A 20,430-nucleotide genomic window follows, 5' to 3' on the forward strand; every position below is an offset into this window, starting at 1 on the left:
GTATTTGTTTGGATTCATGCAATGCTGAGAGACACACCTCACATTAGGCAGCTGGTAAATCCTGAATGATTGTGAAAGTCTGTACAATCAAAGTGGATTTATTTCTGTTTTCTTTATTCAAAAACACCAAATTCAATTTTTGGAGTGTTTTCTGAAAGAGTTCATGGTCCTGTTATGGTATGTCTACACTATTCGCTGGATTGGCAGGCAACGATCGATCCAGTGGGGGTCAATTTATTGTGTCTAGTCTAGACATGATAAATCAAACCCCAAGTGCTCTCCCATCGATTCCTGTATTCCACCGCCACGAGAAGTGCAGGCGGAGTCAACGGCGGAGCAGCAGCAGACTCACCGTGGTGAAGACACCACGGCAAGTCGATCTAAGTACATTGACCTCAGGTATGTTATTCATGTAGCTGAAGTTGCATAACTTAGATCAATTCCCCGCCCCAGCATAGACCAGATCTTATAGAGGTGAGGGCTGTGAGTGATGCCTGAGGAGAACTGATTCAAGTCTATGGCAACTCTAAATAAAGCTAGCTAATTTCATATCTGACTATTTCACTGGACTTTATCCCCTTTAAATATACAAAAAATTGCATGTATCAATATAGTATTTACATAGGATAGTCATTCCCTTTTATTAGTCTATTCTGTAATGTACAAGAAAGTTTTCCTGAAAGTGTAACTCATTTGTATTCTCAATTAGTTAATTAAATTGGCTCTAAATGCTGTTTAAGATATGTTTTTGTTTCTTTCAACAATGTAGTTCAGAATAATAATACACATGCAATAGGAACTGGGAATCAGAACAAAGCCAGCTTCACCCTAGCTACAAAAATTTATGGTTGAAGTTTGTGACTAAATTTTATATTTAGAAAAAAGATAGTTGAACGAAAGGTGTGTAATTTAAGGAAAATAGTTTTGCCTCATGAACTAATTGTTGCTTTGATTACTACATTCAATTCCTTTGAAAAGTATATTTTATTCATTATTCTGTTTTACCCTAGTTAAACCAAGTTAGTGAACTTTTGGGGGCACTGTTGAAATATTCACATATTTCAAAACATTTTGGACTAGTCACCAAATGTTGTTCTATGCATTAAGGGGCATCCTGCTCCCACTGAAGTCAATAGAAAAACTCCCTGTGATTGGAGAAGAATCCGATCCTGACAGCCTCATCCAAAGCAAAAACCTTTCCACTCACTTCAGGGGGCACTGGATCAGGTACCAAATGAGGCTGGATTTACACTGATGTTTAATATACCTGTGTTTTGTGGAATGTAGTCTATACAAAGAATGCAGTTTTTCCATATTATGTGTCCTCAGGTTTTCATTGATATGACCCTCTCTGGTTATTCCAACAGATAGCACATATTTCTATCAAATGCCCTGTGAATGAAGCTCATTAAAGTACATTCAGATTTTTCTTTCAGCATCTGAAGTGGCTCCAGCTACTAATCCCATTTCAGTTTCAGTCAATGAGGCCTAATGAGGCTCTTTCCATGGATTTCTTGTGTCACAGCATTTTTTATTTGAGGACATATGAGCAAAAAGGGAATAAGCAAATTGGTGGTCATTAAAGCAGCCCTATTTATGGCAAACTGCTGCAGCCCAAGGGTTACCCAAACCACTAAAGGAATTAGTGTCTGCAGCATTAAGAGGCAAGGCCCAGGAGAGCAAAGAATGTAGAAGGCAGATGTCAAAAGGTAGAATCCTTACAGCAATTCTGCTCTTGGATACCTGTGACTCAAATTTTGAGATTCTGAAGTGCACAGTGGCTGTACTTGGAATTCATCCCTGGAAATGCTTATTCAATGAGAAGTCCCAGCTCAAACAAGAAGTCACACTGAACTCAATGGGACTTACCCACATGAGTAAAGGTTTGCTGGATGATGCCCTTAATCTGGCAACCCATCCCATGCATCATGCAGTTATTATAGTCTAGTGGTTTTAAGCATGTAAGATCTGTGCCATCCTCCAAGGAAAAGAACTCCCCTTAGTGAAAATACTTAGTTTAATAAATGTAAGAGGAGAGTCGCAAAAATAGCTTTCCCCTCGTTAAATGTTTAAGGTACTTAGAATCTATAGCATAGTAGCTAATACATATTAGATAGTGAGGGATTGTATTCCTTCGATTCCCATTTTGTTATTTTGATGTTTAGTGTAGTTAGACTGCAAGAATTTAGCATAGTTAAGATTCATAATTTTTGGAAAGCTAGAAGAATCCTTGCTAGCATTAATAAGGCTACCTAATCTAACCTTTTTACTCTAATACTCCATTCATCTCTTTGGTATCTGCACTGCATCATTTACATGTTAAAGGTCCAATCTGCTGAGACACTGGCTGCCAGTTCTTGATACCTTACAGAATTAGAGTCCAAGACTGGGTTTACATTCTCTTTCAGACTATTTCAAAAACTCTGTCTCTAGTAGTGGTCATTACTGAAGCAATCATTTTTTTACACCCTTTAAAAAATATATATAAAAAAGTATGACAATTTTCTTCTTCAGCTATAATTTAGCACTGTAGATAACTGCATTGTTAGACGAACAGTTGGATGCCCCTTGAACACTAGAAAATACTATTTTGGTTTTTTTTTTATTTAAAAATAAAATTAAAACCTCCCAACTGGACATATTAGTTCCACTCATGCACATCAATTCCGTTTCTCAAGGCCCTATGTGAATGCTGGAATAGCACATATTTTATATGCACCCATCTCAGAGCTGTACCGCTGCTGCACGGGACTTGAGCTCCATCACCTGCATATTATGTAGCCCTTTGTGGTAGTAGTAAGATGTGCCTCTATTTGAATTATTATTTGATGGCTTGTGCTAGGACTCCCAGGCTCTTAGCTGCATAGCAGGAAGCTGGAAGCCCTAGCCCTAAGACAGTCTGCAGCTGCCAGAGGCTGCGGACTCTGGCAGTCCAGGCTCACCAGCAACCTAGCAAGTGAGGTGGGAGGAAACCAGGCAGGTTTCTAGTAGAAAGCTGCCTGTGTTTGGCAGAAGATTGTTGAAATCAAACTGTTGGTTTACATGGCATTTTCCAACAAATGTTTCACTGGAAAATTCCTGGTCAGCTCTACCTAACCCACATTCATGTCACCCTTATCCATTGTACTATCGGAAACATTTTCAAAAGTGCCTAAGTTGTGTTGACAAGTCCTGCCTGAAAATGGGGCTTAGGCTCCAAAGTCAATTAGGCGTGTTAGAAAATTTTACTCTGTCTAAACTCAGGCCCCGAATCTGCAAACCATTTAATGTGGGCAGATCCTAGGCCTATGCAGAGTTCTATGGACTTCGGTGGGCTGTAGAGACCCCCTCCCACAAAGATCTGATCACATGGCCAAGGCCTTAGATTATGAGTTCTCTGGTACAAGGAGCTATGCCCATTTATGACATTTTATGGGTAACAAAATTGCCATCAAACTATGGAAATACCTGAATGGTAGACTGTATCAGAACAACATGTACAGACTGAGAACACATGCCTATAAATTAAATTACAATTATACTCAGACTCAAACTTTAAGGTCAGAAGGGACCATCATGATCATCTAGTATGACCTCCTGCACATTGTAGGCCACAGAACCTCACCCACCTACTCCTGTTAGACCCCTAATCTCTGGCTGAGTTACTGAAATCCTCAAATCGTGGTTGAAAAACTTCAGGTTACAGAGAATCCATCATTTACACTAGTTTAACCTGCAAGTGACCCGTGCCCCATGCTGCAGAGGAAGGCGAAAAATCCCCAGAGTAACTGTCAATCTGACCAGGGGGAAAATTCCTTCCCAACCCCAAATATGGTGATCAGTTAGACCTTGAGCATGTGGGCAAAACCCACCAACCAGACACCTGGGAAAGATTTCTCTGTAGTGACTCAGAGCCCTCCCCATCTAGTGTTCCATCACCAGCCATTGGAGATATTTACTGCTAGCTGCCTACAATGGCATGTAGCCAATCTGTGACTGTCATCATATCATCCCCCCATAAATTTATCAAGGTCAGTCTTGAAACCACTTAGGTTTGTTGCCCCCTACTGCTCCCCTTGGGAGGCTGTTCCAGAACTTCACTCCTCTGGTGGTTAGAAACCTTCATCTAATTTCAAGTCTAAACTTCTTAGTGACCAGTTTATATCCCTTTGTCCATATACGTGGAATACTGATATAACAATCGAATGCTAGTAATAAAATCAGTGTAAAGGAGCTTTAGATCTATTGGTTCATCTCTTGTAAGAAATACAATAGGATTGCCTATTACAGTACCATTTGGAATGTTCCTCTCCACAAAAGTGATGGTTTTCCACTTTTTCCTGTTTTCATGCTTCTCCTTTATTATTCTTTGCTTTCCTTCTCCTTCATTCCCCTCTTGTCACGCTAGTTTGCCGTCTCATATATTCCCTAGATTTTTTTCTATTAAACTATCCTTACCTCTGCACAAAATTATTTCTGTAAGTCCTCTCATTTGAAAAGTTGTTTCTAGTTAATTTCAGCCTGCACTTCACCTTTATGCTGTATTTGCCGAAGAGAGAGCATTTCTCGCTCACTCTCTCATTTGTACGTGGGAAAGAAATCAGCGATTGCTGTGCAGTAGCTGACTCCAGAAAGGGTTTGCAAAGTATATTTTGAAGACATTTTCTGTAGAAGTGTGTATCACCACTGAAGTCCATAGAGCCTTTCCACAACAAACTGCTTTACATAAAATGTAATTTCTACCAAACGATGTTTACTGTACCATTAAAAAAACTGTATTGTTAAATTAAACACAGATTGTATATGTTAAAGTTATGTTACAGGTCATAGCCAAACCATCAAAACCAAGTACATTCTGATCTGAATTATGGCTGTACAGTGTCCTTGTTTCTTCCTTCTAACACTGTATGGGCCTCTGTCATCAGTTCCCTCTGCACCAGTAAGTAGTGTCTACTTTTATATTCAAATCTATTGTCACTATTACACTATCACCAGTGCCAGTCCACCAGTGGGAGCTCTAGCATAGGCTCCAGCAGCTGCCTGCATTTTTAGCAGTCTCTCATGAGCTAGCCTTTGATAACTTTCCTTCAAACTAGTCAGATACAGGTGGATTCTAGAGAGCATACAGCCTTCTAGATCAGCTGCAGATGTCTCCAATATATATCTCCTAGAAGCCTTACCCAGAATTCTTATGTCCAATCCACACCTTCATTGAGGTAAACAGGAACTTTGTATGGAGGGAGGTCCCTGTCATGCCAAGAGATTGCAACACTAACTTATGCTCCTGCAGACATGCAGCTAACTGATAAAATATGGATACAGGCACCGTCCTATCTGAATGGACACCTAACACTCTTGTGGTAGAAGCTATATTTAGTCATACATAATATGAAGAAGCAGAGTCTCATGGTTAAGGTATAGGAACAGGAGTCAGTCTATCTGGATTCTGTTCCCGATTCTGACACAGAATGTGTGTGTGACACTGGGTGACTCAGTTAACTTCTCTGTAGCTCAGTTTCCTCATCTGTAAATCAGGGCTGATACGCCTCTCCTTCGTGTGGTGTTCAGAGGCTTCATTAATCACTGGGGAGATGCTATACATTGTCCAATAATATTTATGCAGATACACTACTCCCAGGCTTAGTCCATGAATAGTGTTTTCAGGAAAATTTTAAGTATTGGAAAGTTTGTCACTGGAAAATAGGTCCCTTTTTCTTTTGGTTCCAATCTAGTACCAAATGATAAGGGCTAGGGTAGGAGCTGGTGATCTGAATCCTGGTTCCCCTCCTGCTGAAATTCAAAAAAAATTGATTTGCTGTTCCTGTTTCACCCATCTCTAGTGAAAGGTAAATGCAGAGGTGAGAAATGTTTCATATTTGCTTTGAACATTACGACATTTAATTCATGCATTAAACGTTTGTCTTCCCATGTCAGATGAAGCCAGGAGTGCTACTGTAGCAAAGTATAAAACAAACGGGGATCTCAAAAGCCTTGTTGATGTTTATTGGAGCAGATCAAATACCTCAAAAATATGTACAAACATTTAAGCCATGAAGTCACTATTCTTATTAGTTTTCCACAAACATTTGTATCTGATCTTGGGTTAGCAAGAATATTCAGCGAAAGAAAAAGTCACAAACACATTTGCAATTGTACTCACTCAAATACTTGCACCAGAAGTGTTCATTCAGCTATCCTGAAAGTATTTTGTGGTTTTGAGAGTGAGTCAGTCAGGGAGCAGATTCATTCCCATGTGATTTATGGTGTTTGTGCTAGGAGGCTGCTCACTTAAGCCTTTCTTGGCAAGTAGTTTACAAGTAATCTACAGACAGAAATGTTTGTCTAAACTATCTGTCAAATAATTTTGAACAAGTTTGTAAAAATCTACATCTGAACAAGAATGAGTCAGGAAAAGAGCAAAGGGCTAGTTTAATCAAAAATCGCATTCTGAATAGTTGGCCCAGCTCTACTAAGAATCTTTAAAACAATACATCTGAATCTGAAACTCTTCCAGTTGTCTTTCCGGATGGGCCTCCTTGAGCCTTGTCTCAATTGTTATCTGCCCTCAGACAATACCCTTCATTAAGTCTTACCTTCACTATGGAAGGCTCTACCATATGCAGATCTATCCCCTTGACAGAGCTTCCTTCCTCATTTCCTGCTAAAAAAAAATTCTCAGCATTCCAAGGTTTTCTAGTATGACCAGTGTTGGCCCCATAATTATTATAATCTTCCTCCCCAACCCTTTCTTTCCTTGTTTTGATATTAGACCTCATTAATTGATTTTGTTTGTCTGAATTTTGAAAGGTTGTAGTCGTATTTTAATCTTGTTAAAACATTGGAGAGGAGGTATGACCTGCTGGTCTAAGTACAAGATGTAGAATTAGAAGATACGCATTTTGTTCTGCAGACTGTGGCTTCTTGGCCACATCACTTAACCGCTTTGTGCTTGTTTACACATCTGAAAAATGTATATTTTAAAGCACCCCCAACTATCCGACTAGATTTGTGAAGGATGAGAATTTTAGAAGTACTCGCCGTTGGCCTAATTGTGTTCCCATTAAAGTCAGTGGGAGTTTTACCATTGATTTTAACAGGAGCAGAATTAGGTCAATGCGGAGTGCTTTGGAAAATTCCCATTCAACTTACTCAGCTGTTTGCCTCAGTATTGTGCAGCAGTGAGTCACAAAGATTAATCAGCCATTTTGTCTATAAGTAAATGTCTTACATACTAGCTGCATGTTGCATTATAGGGTTTTTCAGTTGTGCTTAGAAGAGCAACAACAACGCAAGAATTTGGGAATCGGTTTTTGCAAAAAAGTATAACTTTGCAGCACTTGAATTTCTTTTTTTAAAAGGGATCATTCTCAATGAAATAGTGCAACTAGCTAAAATAAAGATTAAAAACATCAAGCTGCCTTTTAGAAATATCAACAAATGATTTACCATTGGATAATTTCAATTCCTGCTGCTGTAATGTTCAGTTTAGGGCACAAATATTACTGAAACAGAGTTTTGGTTCATTTAAGAGAAAAATATTTATAAATAAAAAAATTGGGTTTATTTAAAAAAAGTAATTTCTTTTTTAAAGAAAAGTTTAAAAACCAAGAACCTAATAGATTTCCTTTTGCATATATTTGAGATCCCTGAGCATATTTGTTCAAATGTCATTTGATGCAGTCAGCACTGTGTGTCCAAAAATCCTCATGACCTGATTTTAGAGGTGTTAGGAACTTTCAGGTCTCATTGGCTTTATTACTCAGTACGTGTGAAAAGAAATCAGGCCATCTGCGCCCCACTAGCTGTGATGAAGTCAAAGAGAAAAACTCTTAGTCTATAAAATGTTTTAATGAAAATGTAGACAAATGTATCAGATTATTATTCCATCAAGTTTTATATCCTACCACCCTGGCAGTTGCTGATATTAACCCATATTGCAATCTAGCCTATCATTATTTGTATGGTGAGGTGGTACCAAGAGGCCTCAGATGAGATCAGGACCTCATAGTGCTAGGCACTATAAAACGCAGAGAAAGAGACAGTCCATGCCCCCAAAGACTTCCCCTGAAACAGACACGGAGTCAAAGGGAACATAGACGCATAAAGAGTTGAAGTGACTTGCCTACGGTTGCACAGCAGGTCAGTGGCAGAGCTGGTAACACAACCCAGGTCTTCTGACTCCCAATCTGGTGTCCTACCCACTGAACCGCACTGCATCTCAGTCTGCAATAACTATGCAAAGTTGTACATGAGGGGGCAAAGAGAGGGTCCCTCCTTACCCCTTCATTTCATCAGCTTCCTTGACTCATTTACTCAGTTGACCTTGCAGAACTGTCCCAAATGGTGATGTTACCTGATAATATTCAGCAATAGACCAGAAATGATTAGATGGGTTTGTCAGAAAGTCCAATAGGGAATGTCCCAAGAAGCACATTTCCTTTACCTCCAAAGAAAGACACAGAGCAAGGAAGAGGCGACAACACGACTAGGAGCGTTAGAAAAAAAGGCAAACCCACAAAAGTAGAAGTAGTAACCAGCAACAGGGCTGGAAGGCAATGGCAATGAATCCACTAGTTGTGCTACAAATGTACTTATACACACATACCAGGCTACATCTTTCTTGGTAAAATTTCCTTTTCCTCCGCTTTGTCTTTCTCCTGACACTTTCCTTCTCCCACCTTTTGTTCCATCTCTCTTTCCACTCTCTCCCTTTTGCTTCATACAGGGAAGGAACACATGTGGATAAGCTGTTTATATTCCTTATGTTTTTTAAATTCCCAGTGGTGGGGAAGAAGCAAGTTCTTAGAGCCACTGATGCTCCCTCCAGTATGCAGGCCACATTCAAAGGGGCATCTTCAAATCAACTTAGGCTCCATGTTTAGGTTATGTGAAATCAAGGGTTTGGAAAACCTAACGGTCAGAAGCTTCCATTGCTTTTTAAAATACCTATTTCAGTGAAATGGGTTGTTTTCATTTTATTGGTTTTAAATGTTTCCCTGCAGGGTTTATAAAACCCCCTTCGCTGCAGTGCCATAGAAAAGGAAAATCAAAGTCAAACGGACTAGTCTATTTTCATTTTCCAACCTGAGTGAAATGCAAAGGAAACAATCTGCATTCGCAGTAAAAAGAGCAAAGCAAAACTTTAAAATTCCTTTGTAAATAGTTCTGTTTTCACAGGCTGAGGTGCTAATCCTGGGGGATTATCTGTGAAGGTGGATCCCTGTGCCTACATGAAGCCTCACTGATTTCAGTAAAACAAAGAGGAGTCCGGTGGCACCTTAATGACTAACAGATTTATTTGGGCATAAGCTTTTGTGGGTAAAACCCCCCACTTTTTCCACAAGAAGTGGGTTTTTTACCCACAAAATCTTATGCCCAAATAAATCTGTTAGTCTTTAAGGTGCCACCGGACTCCTTGTTGGTTTTGTGGCTAGAGACTAACACAGCTACTCCTCTGGTAACTGATTTCAGTGAGGCTCGGTGCAGGTGCCTGGGTCCTCCAGAGACAGGATCAGCTTACAGGACTGTGGGGCCTTAAATGCTAATGCAAGTAAGAACATTTCATGGATTCCCCTCAATATGATTTCAAAACTGACAGTTTTCCTTTAACAGGTTCACAAGTGAAGTCTGGCCCATGAGCAATGGTGTGACTGTAGCTGGACCAAACATTTCAAGGCTTGCCATCTGTAGTAACCCACCCTATCACTGTTTTCTTCATTAAAGGTTCTCTGCTCCCTTATAGGATCCCATTGCTTACTGCGGCAGCGCCCAGGGCCCCCTTGTGCAACATGCTGTACAAACACAGAACAAAGATGGCCCCTACCCCAAATCTGCAGCACTCATAGACAGCCCATGCATCTGCTCTAGTGGATGGAATTTTGCAGCTCAAAATTGTTACTCCTCTCTCCACTACCTCCAAAGTAGTTATTCACCTGTCCACCCCTCTGCTACTGTTTGGGTTGCGCCCTCTCCCAATCTGTTGCTGTCAAAATACACAGTAGCATGTAGTTGTGGAAGAATAACTTGTGCAAATCCACTGAAGAAACATTTTCGCTCATTGGAATGGGAACAACTTTTGGCATCGCAAGATGAACCTTCATGAAGTTAGATCTGTAGAGCAGGTAGGCACACTGGTGCTAGTTTTAGTTTAGCTAGCACAGGTAACTGTAGTAGCATTGATCCCGGCATGGGTCAGCAATCCAAATACATATCCAGAGTTCTCAGTGAACTCATACTGGAGTAGGTAGTAGTCCACTCTGAAGTCCACCAGGGCCTGCTCCAGGCACCAGAGAAGGAAGCAAGTGCTTGGGGCAGCCAATGGAAAGGGTCTTTGGTGGCAATTCGGCAGAGAGTCCCTCTTGGAGCAAAGGACCCGCCGTCGAATTGTCGCCGAAGAATGAAGCAGCGCGGTAGAGCTGCTGCCAAAGTGCCACCAATTGCAGCTTTATTTATTTCTGCCCCCCCTTGTTTCACCACTTGGGTCGGCAAAAAAGCTGGAGCCGGCCCTGAAGCCCACTCTGCCTCTTTCTCACTATCACCGTTACCAGTGTAGCTAGATTAAAGCTAATACCTACCTGCACTACAATCATACGTTCATTTGCAGTGCAGATGTACTCTGAGGCCCCTTTATCCCCCTGTGGTAGTGTAAAGGACATTCAGATAGGTGTAAATGTCATTCGTGCACACTTAGAGGCCCCTTTATACTGCCAAAGTGGAGTACAGAGACCTCAGTGAGGGCTGGGCAAACATTTTGGCCCAAGGACCACATCTGGGAATAGAAATTATATGGCAGGCCATGAATGCTCACAACATTGGGGCTGGGATGCAGGAGGGGGTGAGGATGCTGGTTTCGGGTGCAGACTCTGGGGTGAGGCTGGGGATGAGGGGTTTGGGGTGCAGGAAGGTGAACCAGGCTCGGATCGAGGGGTTCAGAGGGTGGGAGGGGGAATCAGGGCTGGGGCAGGGGGCTGGGCACAGGAAGAGCGCAGGGGGTGCAGGCTCCAGGCAGCGCTTATCTCAAGCGGCTCCCAGAAGCAGCAACATGTCCTTGCTTCGTTTCGCCTGTCCACAGGCACCACCCCTGCAGCTCCCATTGGATACAGTTCCTGGCCAATGAGAGCTGCAGTGGTTGCGCTTAGGGCGGGGGAAACACCGAGATTGGAGCCCCCTGGCTGCCCCTACGCATAGGTGCCAGAATGGGGCTATGCTGCTGGTTCTGGGAGCGGCCCTTGACCCTGCTCCCTAGCTGGAACGCCGGAGCTGGGCAAGAACCAGAACCCAGTCCCCTGCAGGAGATCAAGGGCCAGATTAAAACGGCTGGCAAGCCGGATCTGGCTCACGGGCTGTAGTTTGCCCACCCCTGCCTTAGTGTAAATGAAAACCAGGACCTACATCATCCTCTGTTTTGTTCAGCACTGAGCTCACTCAGTATTTAAATGATCCTTTTGTGGATTACAAAGATTTGGAGTCTGCCCTGTGACCTGTCTTAGCTTGCATTCCTGAGATGTATTTGGATGTTGTACACTAAAAGAACATCAAGACCATTTAAATGAAAGTAGGCTTTGTCCAGCAGAAGGGATTCACTTCTCACAAAGATATGAAGTCACGTTTGCCTTTCACACCTAGTTAAGTGAATCAATGAAAATTTTGTTGAGCCACGGGATTTGACTTTGCCTTTCCCTGAGAGTTGACTGATATGGTGAAGAACAGGGCTGAGTAAAAGGCTTGAATCCCTCAGAAAATCCAGTTCTCGAGATAAATATACTTCTGTTTCTTTGCTGCCAGTTGGGATGCGAGACATTTAATTAGATCAATCCTGAAAGTTAACTTTGAGGGGCCTAGTTCACACAGCTATCTGAGACAGTCTTTAGATTCAAACTCTATGTTCATAATCATTTAAAGTCCCAATCCTGCAAATATTTATGCACATGCTTAATTTTTTCAACTACAGGAAATCCTATGGGATCAGGGTGTAAAAAAGATGGTCTCTTGCCCTATATACCACATTACCTGATTTCCTATATGCTTTAAAAGTGACCTTGCCTTAAAATTTCAGCAACATTAGTTACCATCATCTGAGGTGTGTCTTTTCCGATAAGGTCATGTAACTCTGTCTTAGCTAATAGCAAAACAGGAACCAGCAGGAGGTTTTCGAAAGTTCTAGTTAAACAAACGTATTTGGCCTCAAACAGTTCCCTCCCACTTCTGTGTCATCTCCAGGATATTGCTAAATCTCCAGCACATGTTCAAGGAGTCACAGCCACATACACATATTAACAGGGAGGCCAAGAGTTGAAACACAACTCTCCTGGACTGGAGTCAGAGGGTAAGGTCACTTAGGGAATTCCCTCTGTTGCAATTTGTTGGTGTCAGAGTCAGATGAACTCTACCCAGCAGTGAGATAATGCTCTGCCATTAAAATCATAACTTTCACCTCCACAGGCCCTGCAGTAACTTAAATGAAAAGATGCTGTGGTACTCAGTGTGGAGTGGTGAATGAATTGTTAATGGTGCCTACTGTAGGGGACATATTTTTAAGGTCCCCACAGCTCCAAGAATGGTAACTGTGGACTTTCTGAATTAAAGTAAGTGACATTTCTATTTTAAAAAATAATTTCTACCTATATTATTGGCACACCTCCAGGGTTCCTTACAGGGAAGGACGGTCTGCTTATGGCATTGGACTGGGACTTGGGAATAGAGCTGTTTGGGGAAAAAAATATTGTGCAAAGTGTTTTAAAACAGAAAAAAAAAATCTAAATTTTCCACAGGAAAAATATATTTATTTTTGGCAGAAATTCAAATTATAATAAAACATGCAGCCAAAATTTTTTTTTAAATGTCTGGATGGTCTGTTTTTTTATGAAAAAAATCCCATGGATTGCAGACATTTAGTTTAACCAAAACCTCAATTTCTAATTGAAAACCAGTTTCAGGAGATCAGGGTCTAATTCCTAACTTTGCCACAGCCTTCCTGTGTGACCTTGTGCAACTCTCTTAATCTCTCTGTGTCCATGCCCCAACTACTACACAGGGATTGCATCTCTTCTTCCACTCTTTGCATATTTTTGTCTATGAAGTTTGCAAGCTCTTCAGGACAGGGACTGTCTCTCTCTATGAGTATGTGCAGAGCCTAGCACAATGAGGCTCCAGTGTCTGCTGGGGCCTTTACATGCTATTGTTATATAAATAATTAGTGTGTATAAAATAATATTTATGGGTATTTTCATTTAAGCGGCTTTACACAGCTGCTTATGCATCAATACCAAGGTGAATCAGCATCTCATTATATCTGATTTTTAAAGTGAATGGAAATTATGGCACCCTATTTATCTGATAGTGTTACAATTTTGGTTTATAGACTATATTATTTATAGAGGTTTATTCTCCTCTCTTTGCCTTAGTGTTAACAGGTGTGTGACACACACAATGAAGAATAGATTCTCACAATACCTTAGCATTAGATAATACATTTCTGAATGCTTCCAAAGCATATTGGCTCAAGAGCAGAAATCACTTCCACATTATTCATTAGTTGTGTAGATATTATGTCCTTATCTACAGTACACAGGCTCTAACACTGATAATTGAAATCTAAACAGACCTACAGTGTCAGGATACAGAATCCTGAGTGTATATTAGATATTAGATTAAAAGCACCATCATTTATTTATATGCTCTGAGACTGTAGGACTAGTTTCTTTAGTGTTGATCCAAAAATCCTCTGTACAGGGCATTTCAAATGCTACACTCTCTCCACCATCAAAGTAAACTGACTTCCTTTGACAACTGTTTCCTGTTAAGTTCCTCATCCAAGTAGAAGCAGTTTTAGAAAATTCTTATAAAAAATACACAACTCTGTCAAAAAGGTTGTGGGGCAGGGGGAGAGAGAGAGAAATAAAAACATACAGCAGGCAACAGAACAGGCTTGGGGGCCTACCCTATCTGGCTACATCCAGGATTAATCTGCACCAGGGTAAAGCCGTATGTGAAACAGATTAGTTCAGTCAGCAATTGAACATTGCCTTGAACACTATCAATGACATGCAGTAAAAAACAGTACTCAAGGGCAAAACTTGATTCCTCCTTAAAAGACAGAGAGCTCAAAAATACTGCATGTATCAGCTGTTAACATTTCTGGGACTACGAACAAGCAGGCTCTGTCACAGCTGACTAAATATAGCACAGCCAGTGTTGTCTTAATGCTGTGTGTACCATCTAAATTACTTGATTTTTCCCCCCTTGAATGATGCTATGAGTCGGAGAAAACCCTCAGTTTAGGGGATGTTAGAAGATGGAGGCCCTAATCCAAATTCAGTATCTGAATACAGGGTTCAATTTTCCAGTGCTGCAGGCGTTTTCATTCCAGCAATATAGGGCAAGAATATATCAGGAAGACATAAAACATTTCATGTTTTAAAGCCTGAGGAACCTGGAAACACTTCAGTATGGAATATGTACCTTCAAAATGGTAGTTTAATTCACAGCCTCAGAAACATATCTGATGTTCTGTTATTATTTGTTTCTGCCTTCACCTCTCAGAGAAATCTTGTTTGCATCTGTCCTAATAAGGTCAAAGCAAACTACATTTAACCAAAAAGTGTTAAAGTCTTTTCTGAACTGAAATATCATTTTCAAAATTTTCTAGCTATGAAGGTCAGTTTGACCATATGTCCTGAAAAGACTGAATGCCTGTATTTCTTTATATTAAATATTTTATTCTTAAACATATACCTGATTAATCTTTCCCTCGGAAACAGAGATGTACTCAGCTACTAATCACACCATGCCATTATCATTTTAACCTGAAAACATCACATTATTTTTCTCTATTGAAGGTAATATGCTCAGATGATGACATAATATTAAATATACATTTAGGTAGTCAAACAAAGCTTTAATGATCAATACATAATTAGCTAGGTATGTGGAAAAAGGGATGTTTTTTCAGTTATTCAAATACTAAATACTCAGCTATGCACTTGCTAAATTCAGCATCTTAGCTTGTCATCAAATGGTAATATGTGATATTTGAAATCAGAAGCAGATGCTGATGCGAAATCTTTCCCTCAGCATATTATATAACTGCATTTTTTTTTTTACTGGGATCTTTGCATCAAAGATGCAGGATGCATTTTTAAAATGGTTACTCAGCAGAATGTACTGTAAACAGTCCTACTTATTTAATTATGCACCAACTCATTTTTCATCTATTGTATGCAATTCCCTTTATGGTCTTTTCTTACCTTTATTTTCAGATTCTTTCATTCTCCTCTTCCTCCTCTTGCTGCGGATCAGCAGGAAGCCCAGCTGATTTGTGAAATGCTGACTTTTGATTTGTCATTCACGGCCAGTCATAGGTCATGGAGGCTATGTCCATCAAGCCAGGGCACTGATGTGTGATAATTGTATGCAACTGTGTCTGGTATTGGGTTATAGTTAGAATTATACAGAAGCAAGGAAGGATGAGGATGTAAGCAGACATAACACATTTTCTAAAATGTGGCATGGAGTAGGATTTGGAGTCAAAGGATTTTCCCTTAATTCAGTTCTGAATCAAGTTTCATTTTTAAAAAAATCTAAATCCTTTGGAAAAATATCAGTGATAAAAGAGCATGTAGGCAAAACAGCACCCAACAGGTGTTCTTTGTAGAAAGCCTTGAAATCAAAAGGCATCTAATAAGCGAGATGGATTAGAAATGCAGATACTTGTGGCTACAGATCATCATAATTCTAATCTCTTATTGCATTAAACAATCAGTGTAAATCCAAAAAATATTATGGAGTAAAGAGACTATATTGTAGTGGACTTGAAGCATGACCCCTGTTACGTGGATCTGTAAGTGCCCTAGCTAATTATTAGTAAAATTTGATTACTATTCATCTCATAATCCTTAACACAGTGCAACTATGGCTGCAGCAGGATTATGGGCTATGCATTCTGTTTCATCTAAGCATGATGTTTCCAAACTAGTTCCAGTGATAGTTTTACCTAGCCAGTGAGTGGGGGAGCACTTGAAGGTGCATTGTAGCAGTGCGCATCCAGATAGTGTGCCTGAAAGCAGCAGGAGTGGAATCCACAAGTCATGGAACAGTCCACAGTCTATGAAACAGAAGCCTTAAAAAAACCCCTATGGTATTGCCCAAGTCCCTTGTGGTGACAACCAGCCTTAGCTAATTAGCATATGGGTAACTAATACATTTTGTAGGACTCCAACTAAGATTAGCCTAGAAGTATCACTGGGAAGCACTCTTCAAAGTAAAACTTTAGAAGATTCTTATTCAGTTTTGATAATAGATTTTTTCTTTTTTTAAGATTAATTTCATAGTTATTGTTTTTTTAAATGTCTGTTTATCTATATTGGTACTTAAGGCTTTGTCATTGTCACTCATGCTGCCCACTTGCAACTGTACAGTGGCAGATTATATAAAATCTGGACCACCTGCTCCAAAAGTACAACCACTCTTGCTTATACTATGGAGAATCTTCTTTACCTTTTAGCAGTATCAGGCCTGTGACACACTCTTTAGAAATTTGGAGTCCATCCATTACAAGATACACATACACCAGCCAGATTAAGATTCACAAGAACAAAGGCCCAGTATATTTGCCAGCATTAAATATGGAATGTACATCATTATATGTGGGTTTTTTTTCAGATATTGCCTGTAAGTATTTATATAGGACCTGAAGAGCTGCAGTTTCAGAAGATGACCTCACTGTCATTGGATACTGAGTTATTTTGAAAATCTGACCTGAAGTGTCCAAGTGGGAGCTTGTGGGTGCTAAGATCTTTTGAAAAATCTGTCCCCAACTATAAATACTGAGCAGCTGAAAATCTGCCCCCGTATGCCTGAGGCCATAAATAATTACAAATTTAGTGAATCACACTCCCAGCCCTAAGGCTCTTGCTTAATCCAAGATTATCAACACAGCAATAAGGTGGGTAAGATATCTTCTATTGGACCAACTTCTTCTGGTGAAAGAAACACGCTTTCACAGAGCTCCTCTTCAGTTCTGTGTAAACTCAAAAGTTGGCTCTTCACCAACAGAAACTGGTCCAATAAAAGATATTACCTCACCCACCTTCTCTCTCTCATAGGCTGGGACCACCACAGCTACAACAACACGGCAAACAATAGAGTGGGATGTAGAAGAAGGGGCACTTTCTGGAGAAGTGGGAGCTTGTTCTAAGCCTAGGGCAGCCATACTGAAGGTGGGAAGCTGAGAATGCATGTGAAGGAAACGCAGGCTGTGCGTCTACACTAGTCTTTTACAGGGGAAGTCTCACCAGCACCGGTGGGAGCACTTGAATGGATAGGGCACTGCCTTTTTTACCATCACGTCACCTAGACCTGCTCTGAACAGGGTGAGATGACACCATGGTAACACCACCAATGTCCTCTCTTCACCAACACTCCCACAGACTGTAAGGAAGTCCTGGACCACTTCCCCCAATAATCTAGCGTAGGCAAGACCAGACAGAACAACAAGAGGAAAGGACTGAGAGGGACATAGAGAAGGAAAGTGTGAAGGATCCTGATGCTGGCTGTGGCAGGGAAATGATGCCACAAAGCATTTTTCCTACTGTACATTACTCAGTCTGCTCCAGGCCGCTACGTAAGTACGTTCGGGTTACTTCTGAGAATGAGGCCCCTGAAGTGCTCTCAGCCCAGCCAGAGGTTACTTGACTCTAAGTCAGTTTAGTTATAGTTGTTTGTCCTCCTGGAACAGCCCAGCTTCACAGAGCTCTCCTCCTTGTCCCACCTGTCTAAAGACCATTGTACACAGGAGGTTGCTTGTAAGTATTAGACACTTTGAATATTCTGATAAAAATAAACCCAAGCATCTCATGCTCCACGATGAATCAGATACTACAATAGTGACCTTTGCAATTCCTATGCTTATCTGTCACTTTTAAATCAAAAGTTTAACTCAGGCCCACTACAGGTTTCAACAAAAATAAAGAACAATTTCAGGCATGTTCTTAAACAAATAGTCCAGAGTGATAGAAATGGCATGACATTGTTCTCTGTTTTCAAGGATCATCTTTGCTCGTACACAATGTACTCAGTTCCCAGTGAACCTTTGGACAGAGCACCACAGACACAAGTCACATCTCCCTGTTTTGCCAAATCTACTGTCAAATACTGACTCACTTTCCTCATGAATCAGGCTGGTGAACTGAAGCTTCCCGAGTCACGATTTCTGTAACATTGAATACAGCAATGATGATTAAGAAAGATGTTTTATTCACAATATTTTCATTGAAGAAGCCTGGAGGAACATACCATAACTCAAATAGGAGGTGGATGGGCGGGGGAGTAGAACTCTGCTGATTCCTCCTGTCTCTTTCCTCCCTGGAAACTACTCCCCCCACTACCCAACCCCAATCTTTCCAGGTGCTAAGTCCACAACGTCCTGGGGATGGTTGATGTTATACAGTCCAAATACAGACCAGTCCAGCTCCTCTTTAGCTTATTTGATTCACAGTTGGTCTTAATATTTTGCACAGATTTGCAAAACAATTCTCTCTGTCCAACTTTATCTCAGTTTGGACAGGGCCAACAGAAGGATTTAAGAGTGATTTTGAAAGAGGACTCCCTTAGACAGATCCCAAATTTGACTAACTTTTTACATAAAAGTATGTTATGCTGATCAGACACCTTCCAGCTCCCAGCTGCAGAAATGAAAGTGAAGTTTCCTTTCAATTTATGTCTTTACATGTGAAAAGGAAAACGGGCTAGAAACTTTGTCTGTAACTGTAATGTCTTTTACATTTCCAGTTCTCTGAAGTCTGAGAAGCTCAAGCTTTTAGAGGGGCCCAAAGACCCAGCTCTGAGAAACATCACAGCCAAAAGGAACAATGAACTAAGTAGAATACAAGCAGTGAAGCTAAATTACTAAATATTTGCTTTTCATGCAGCTTGGTTGTATACATGGAATTCACAGGGGAGGGGAGCTGAACCAAAGTATTCCACAAACCGAAAGGATTCAAACAAATGTGGTTTGACTGAACAAACAAAAGACACTACTTTAATCAATCTTGGTGAGTAAGAGAGTGCTAAGCACCAGGAAGGGAGCAGATGCGTGTTGAAATATCAGGCTGTTGCTTCTGAAATTAAGATCACCCAGATGAATTTCAAAGGTTCCAGGCACCAGAAATTCCCATTGATGTCAATGGAGAATGTGGATGGTCAGTGACTCTGAAAATCAGACCTCTGGTGAAATGCTCTATGGTAATGCCTGCTGGCCAGAGAAGAGCCCTACACCCAGGGCATGTTTTATACATTAAATGAAATGGAAGATAACATGGTAGGAATTGGGGGACAGGTTTTAATACGGCAAAAATGTAACCCAGAACTTATACTATCCAGGCTTGGAATTTGACTGCACCAGTGAGAACTGGTTGAGCACAGACAGCCTTGCTGAAGGGGATAGGTGAAGAAAGCATTTGAGTGAGTGTTTGTTCCTGTAAGGAAATGGGCATTCACAAACAAATGGGAAAGTAAAAAATGTGTAACCCGATTCTTCTTTTGTACAGGCTTTTTAAACTCAAGATGCCTCCTCATATTACTACCGCCATTAAAAAAAAAAATCCATAAAACCAACCATGCAGTGCTCTTCCTCACTCTGTCTACTCTAACATGTCCCCATGGATGTTATCAATAAAGTCCTAGATCCCCTTCATGCACTGAAGAAAAGTGATCTAATCTATTAGGAAGTGCTTGGCATAGCCATTCTTTGCTCACCATATAAACCCTTTAAAGTTTGTGGCTTTGGAAAGAGGTCATCTTTGAATTATTGGCTGAAAGCGAAACGAAAAGCTAACGAATGTTGGAAGTTCTTCCCCCAGTTCAAGACAGCTAAGTGCTGACTACAATCATTTGGGGCATTCTTAGCATATGATCTGGCAAAGGCATGTTCAAGATCATTTTCTCATAGTGGGCCTGGTTCTGCGTTGCCCTGAACCTTATGTCGTCATTTACAACTGGGTAAAGTATTACCCTGTGATTTACACAAGTGGCAGGGAAGAATCAGGTTCAGTCTATTGGCTCTGAAGCGTCTCACAACAGAAACTAATGTACAAGATTAGTACCAAGACAGACATCCTGATGGTAGATTACCAAAGATAAAAGCAGTTAAAACCTCCACCAATAAGTGATGGAAAGAGAATCTTGAAGCAGGTGTGCTCCACTCTCAGCAGCAGATTATCTGAAAAATAAGTGCTAATCATTTACTGTAATATCGGTAACATCAGTAACTTTCTAGTAATGACACTGAAAAGTACAGTAGTGCTAGAATTTAGCCCTTTCTTACCAGTAGGAGGTATTGGAGAGAATGGAAGAGGCTTATAAACTGATTGCCTCCCCACATGAAACAATTGCCCAACTCATACACAGAGAAAGAGTTTTAATGAACAGTAACAAGTCAACAGGCTTCCTAGTATC

General features: G+C 40.6%; 1 protein-coding gene across 2 annotated transcripts in view; it reads right to left on the reverse strand.

Moving 5' to 3' along the window:
- DNAJC6 (DnaJ heat shock protein family (Hsp40) member C6) overlaps positions 1 to 15,453 on the reverse strand; it is an 86,003-nt gene extending 70,550 nt beyond the window's left edge. For both annotated transcript variants that reach the window (XM_030573415.1, XM_030573417.1), the window contains exon 1: positions 15,225 to 15,453. In XM_030573415.1, coding sequence (XP_030429275.1) covers positions 15,225 to 15,246 — 22 coding nt within the window. In that variant the 5' untranslated portion in view covers positions 15,247 to 15,453. The remainder of the gene's footprint in view (positions 1 to 15,224) is intronic.
- Positions 15,454 to 20,430: the final 4,977 nt, after the last annotated feature.

This window comes from Gopherus evgoodei, chromosome 8 (assembly GCF_007399415.2).
Source record: "Gopherus evgoodei ecotype Sinaloan lineage chromosome 8, rGopEvg1_v1.p, whole genome shotgun sequence".
In the NCBI taxonomy this organism is placed as follows: domain Eukaryota; kingdom Metazoa; phylum Chordata; order Testudines; family Testudinidae; genus Gopherus; species Gopherus evgoodei.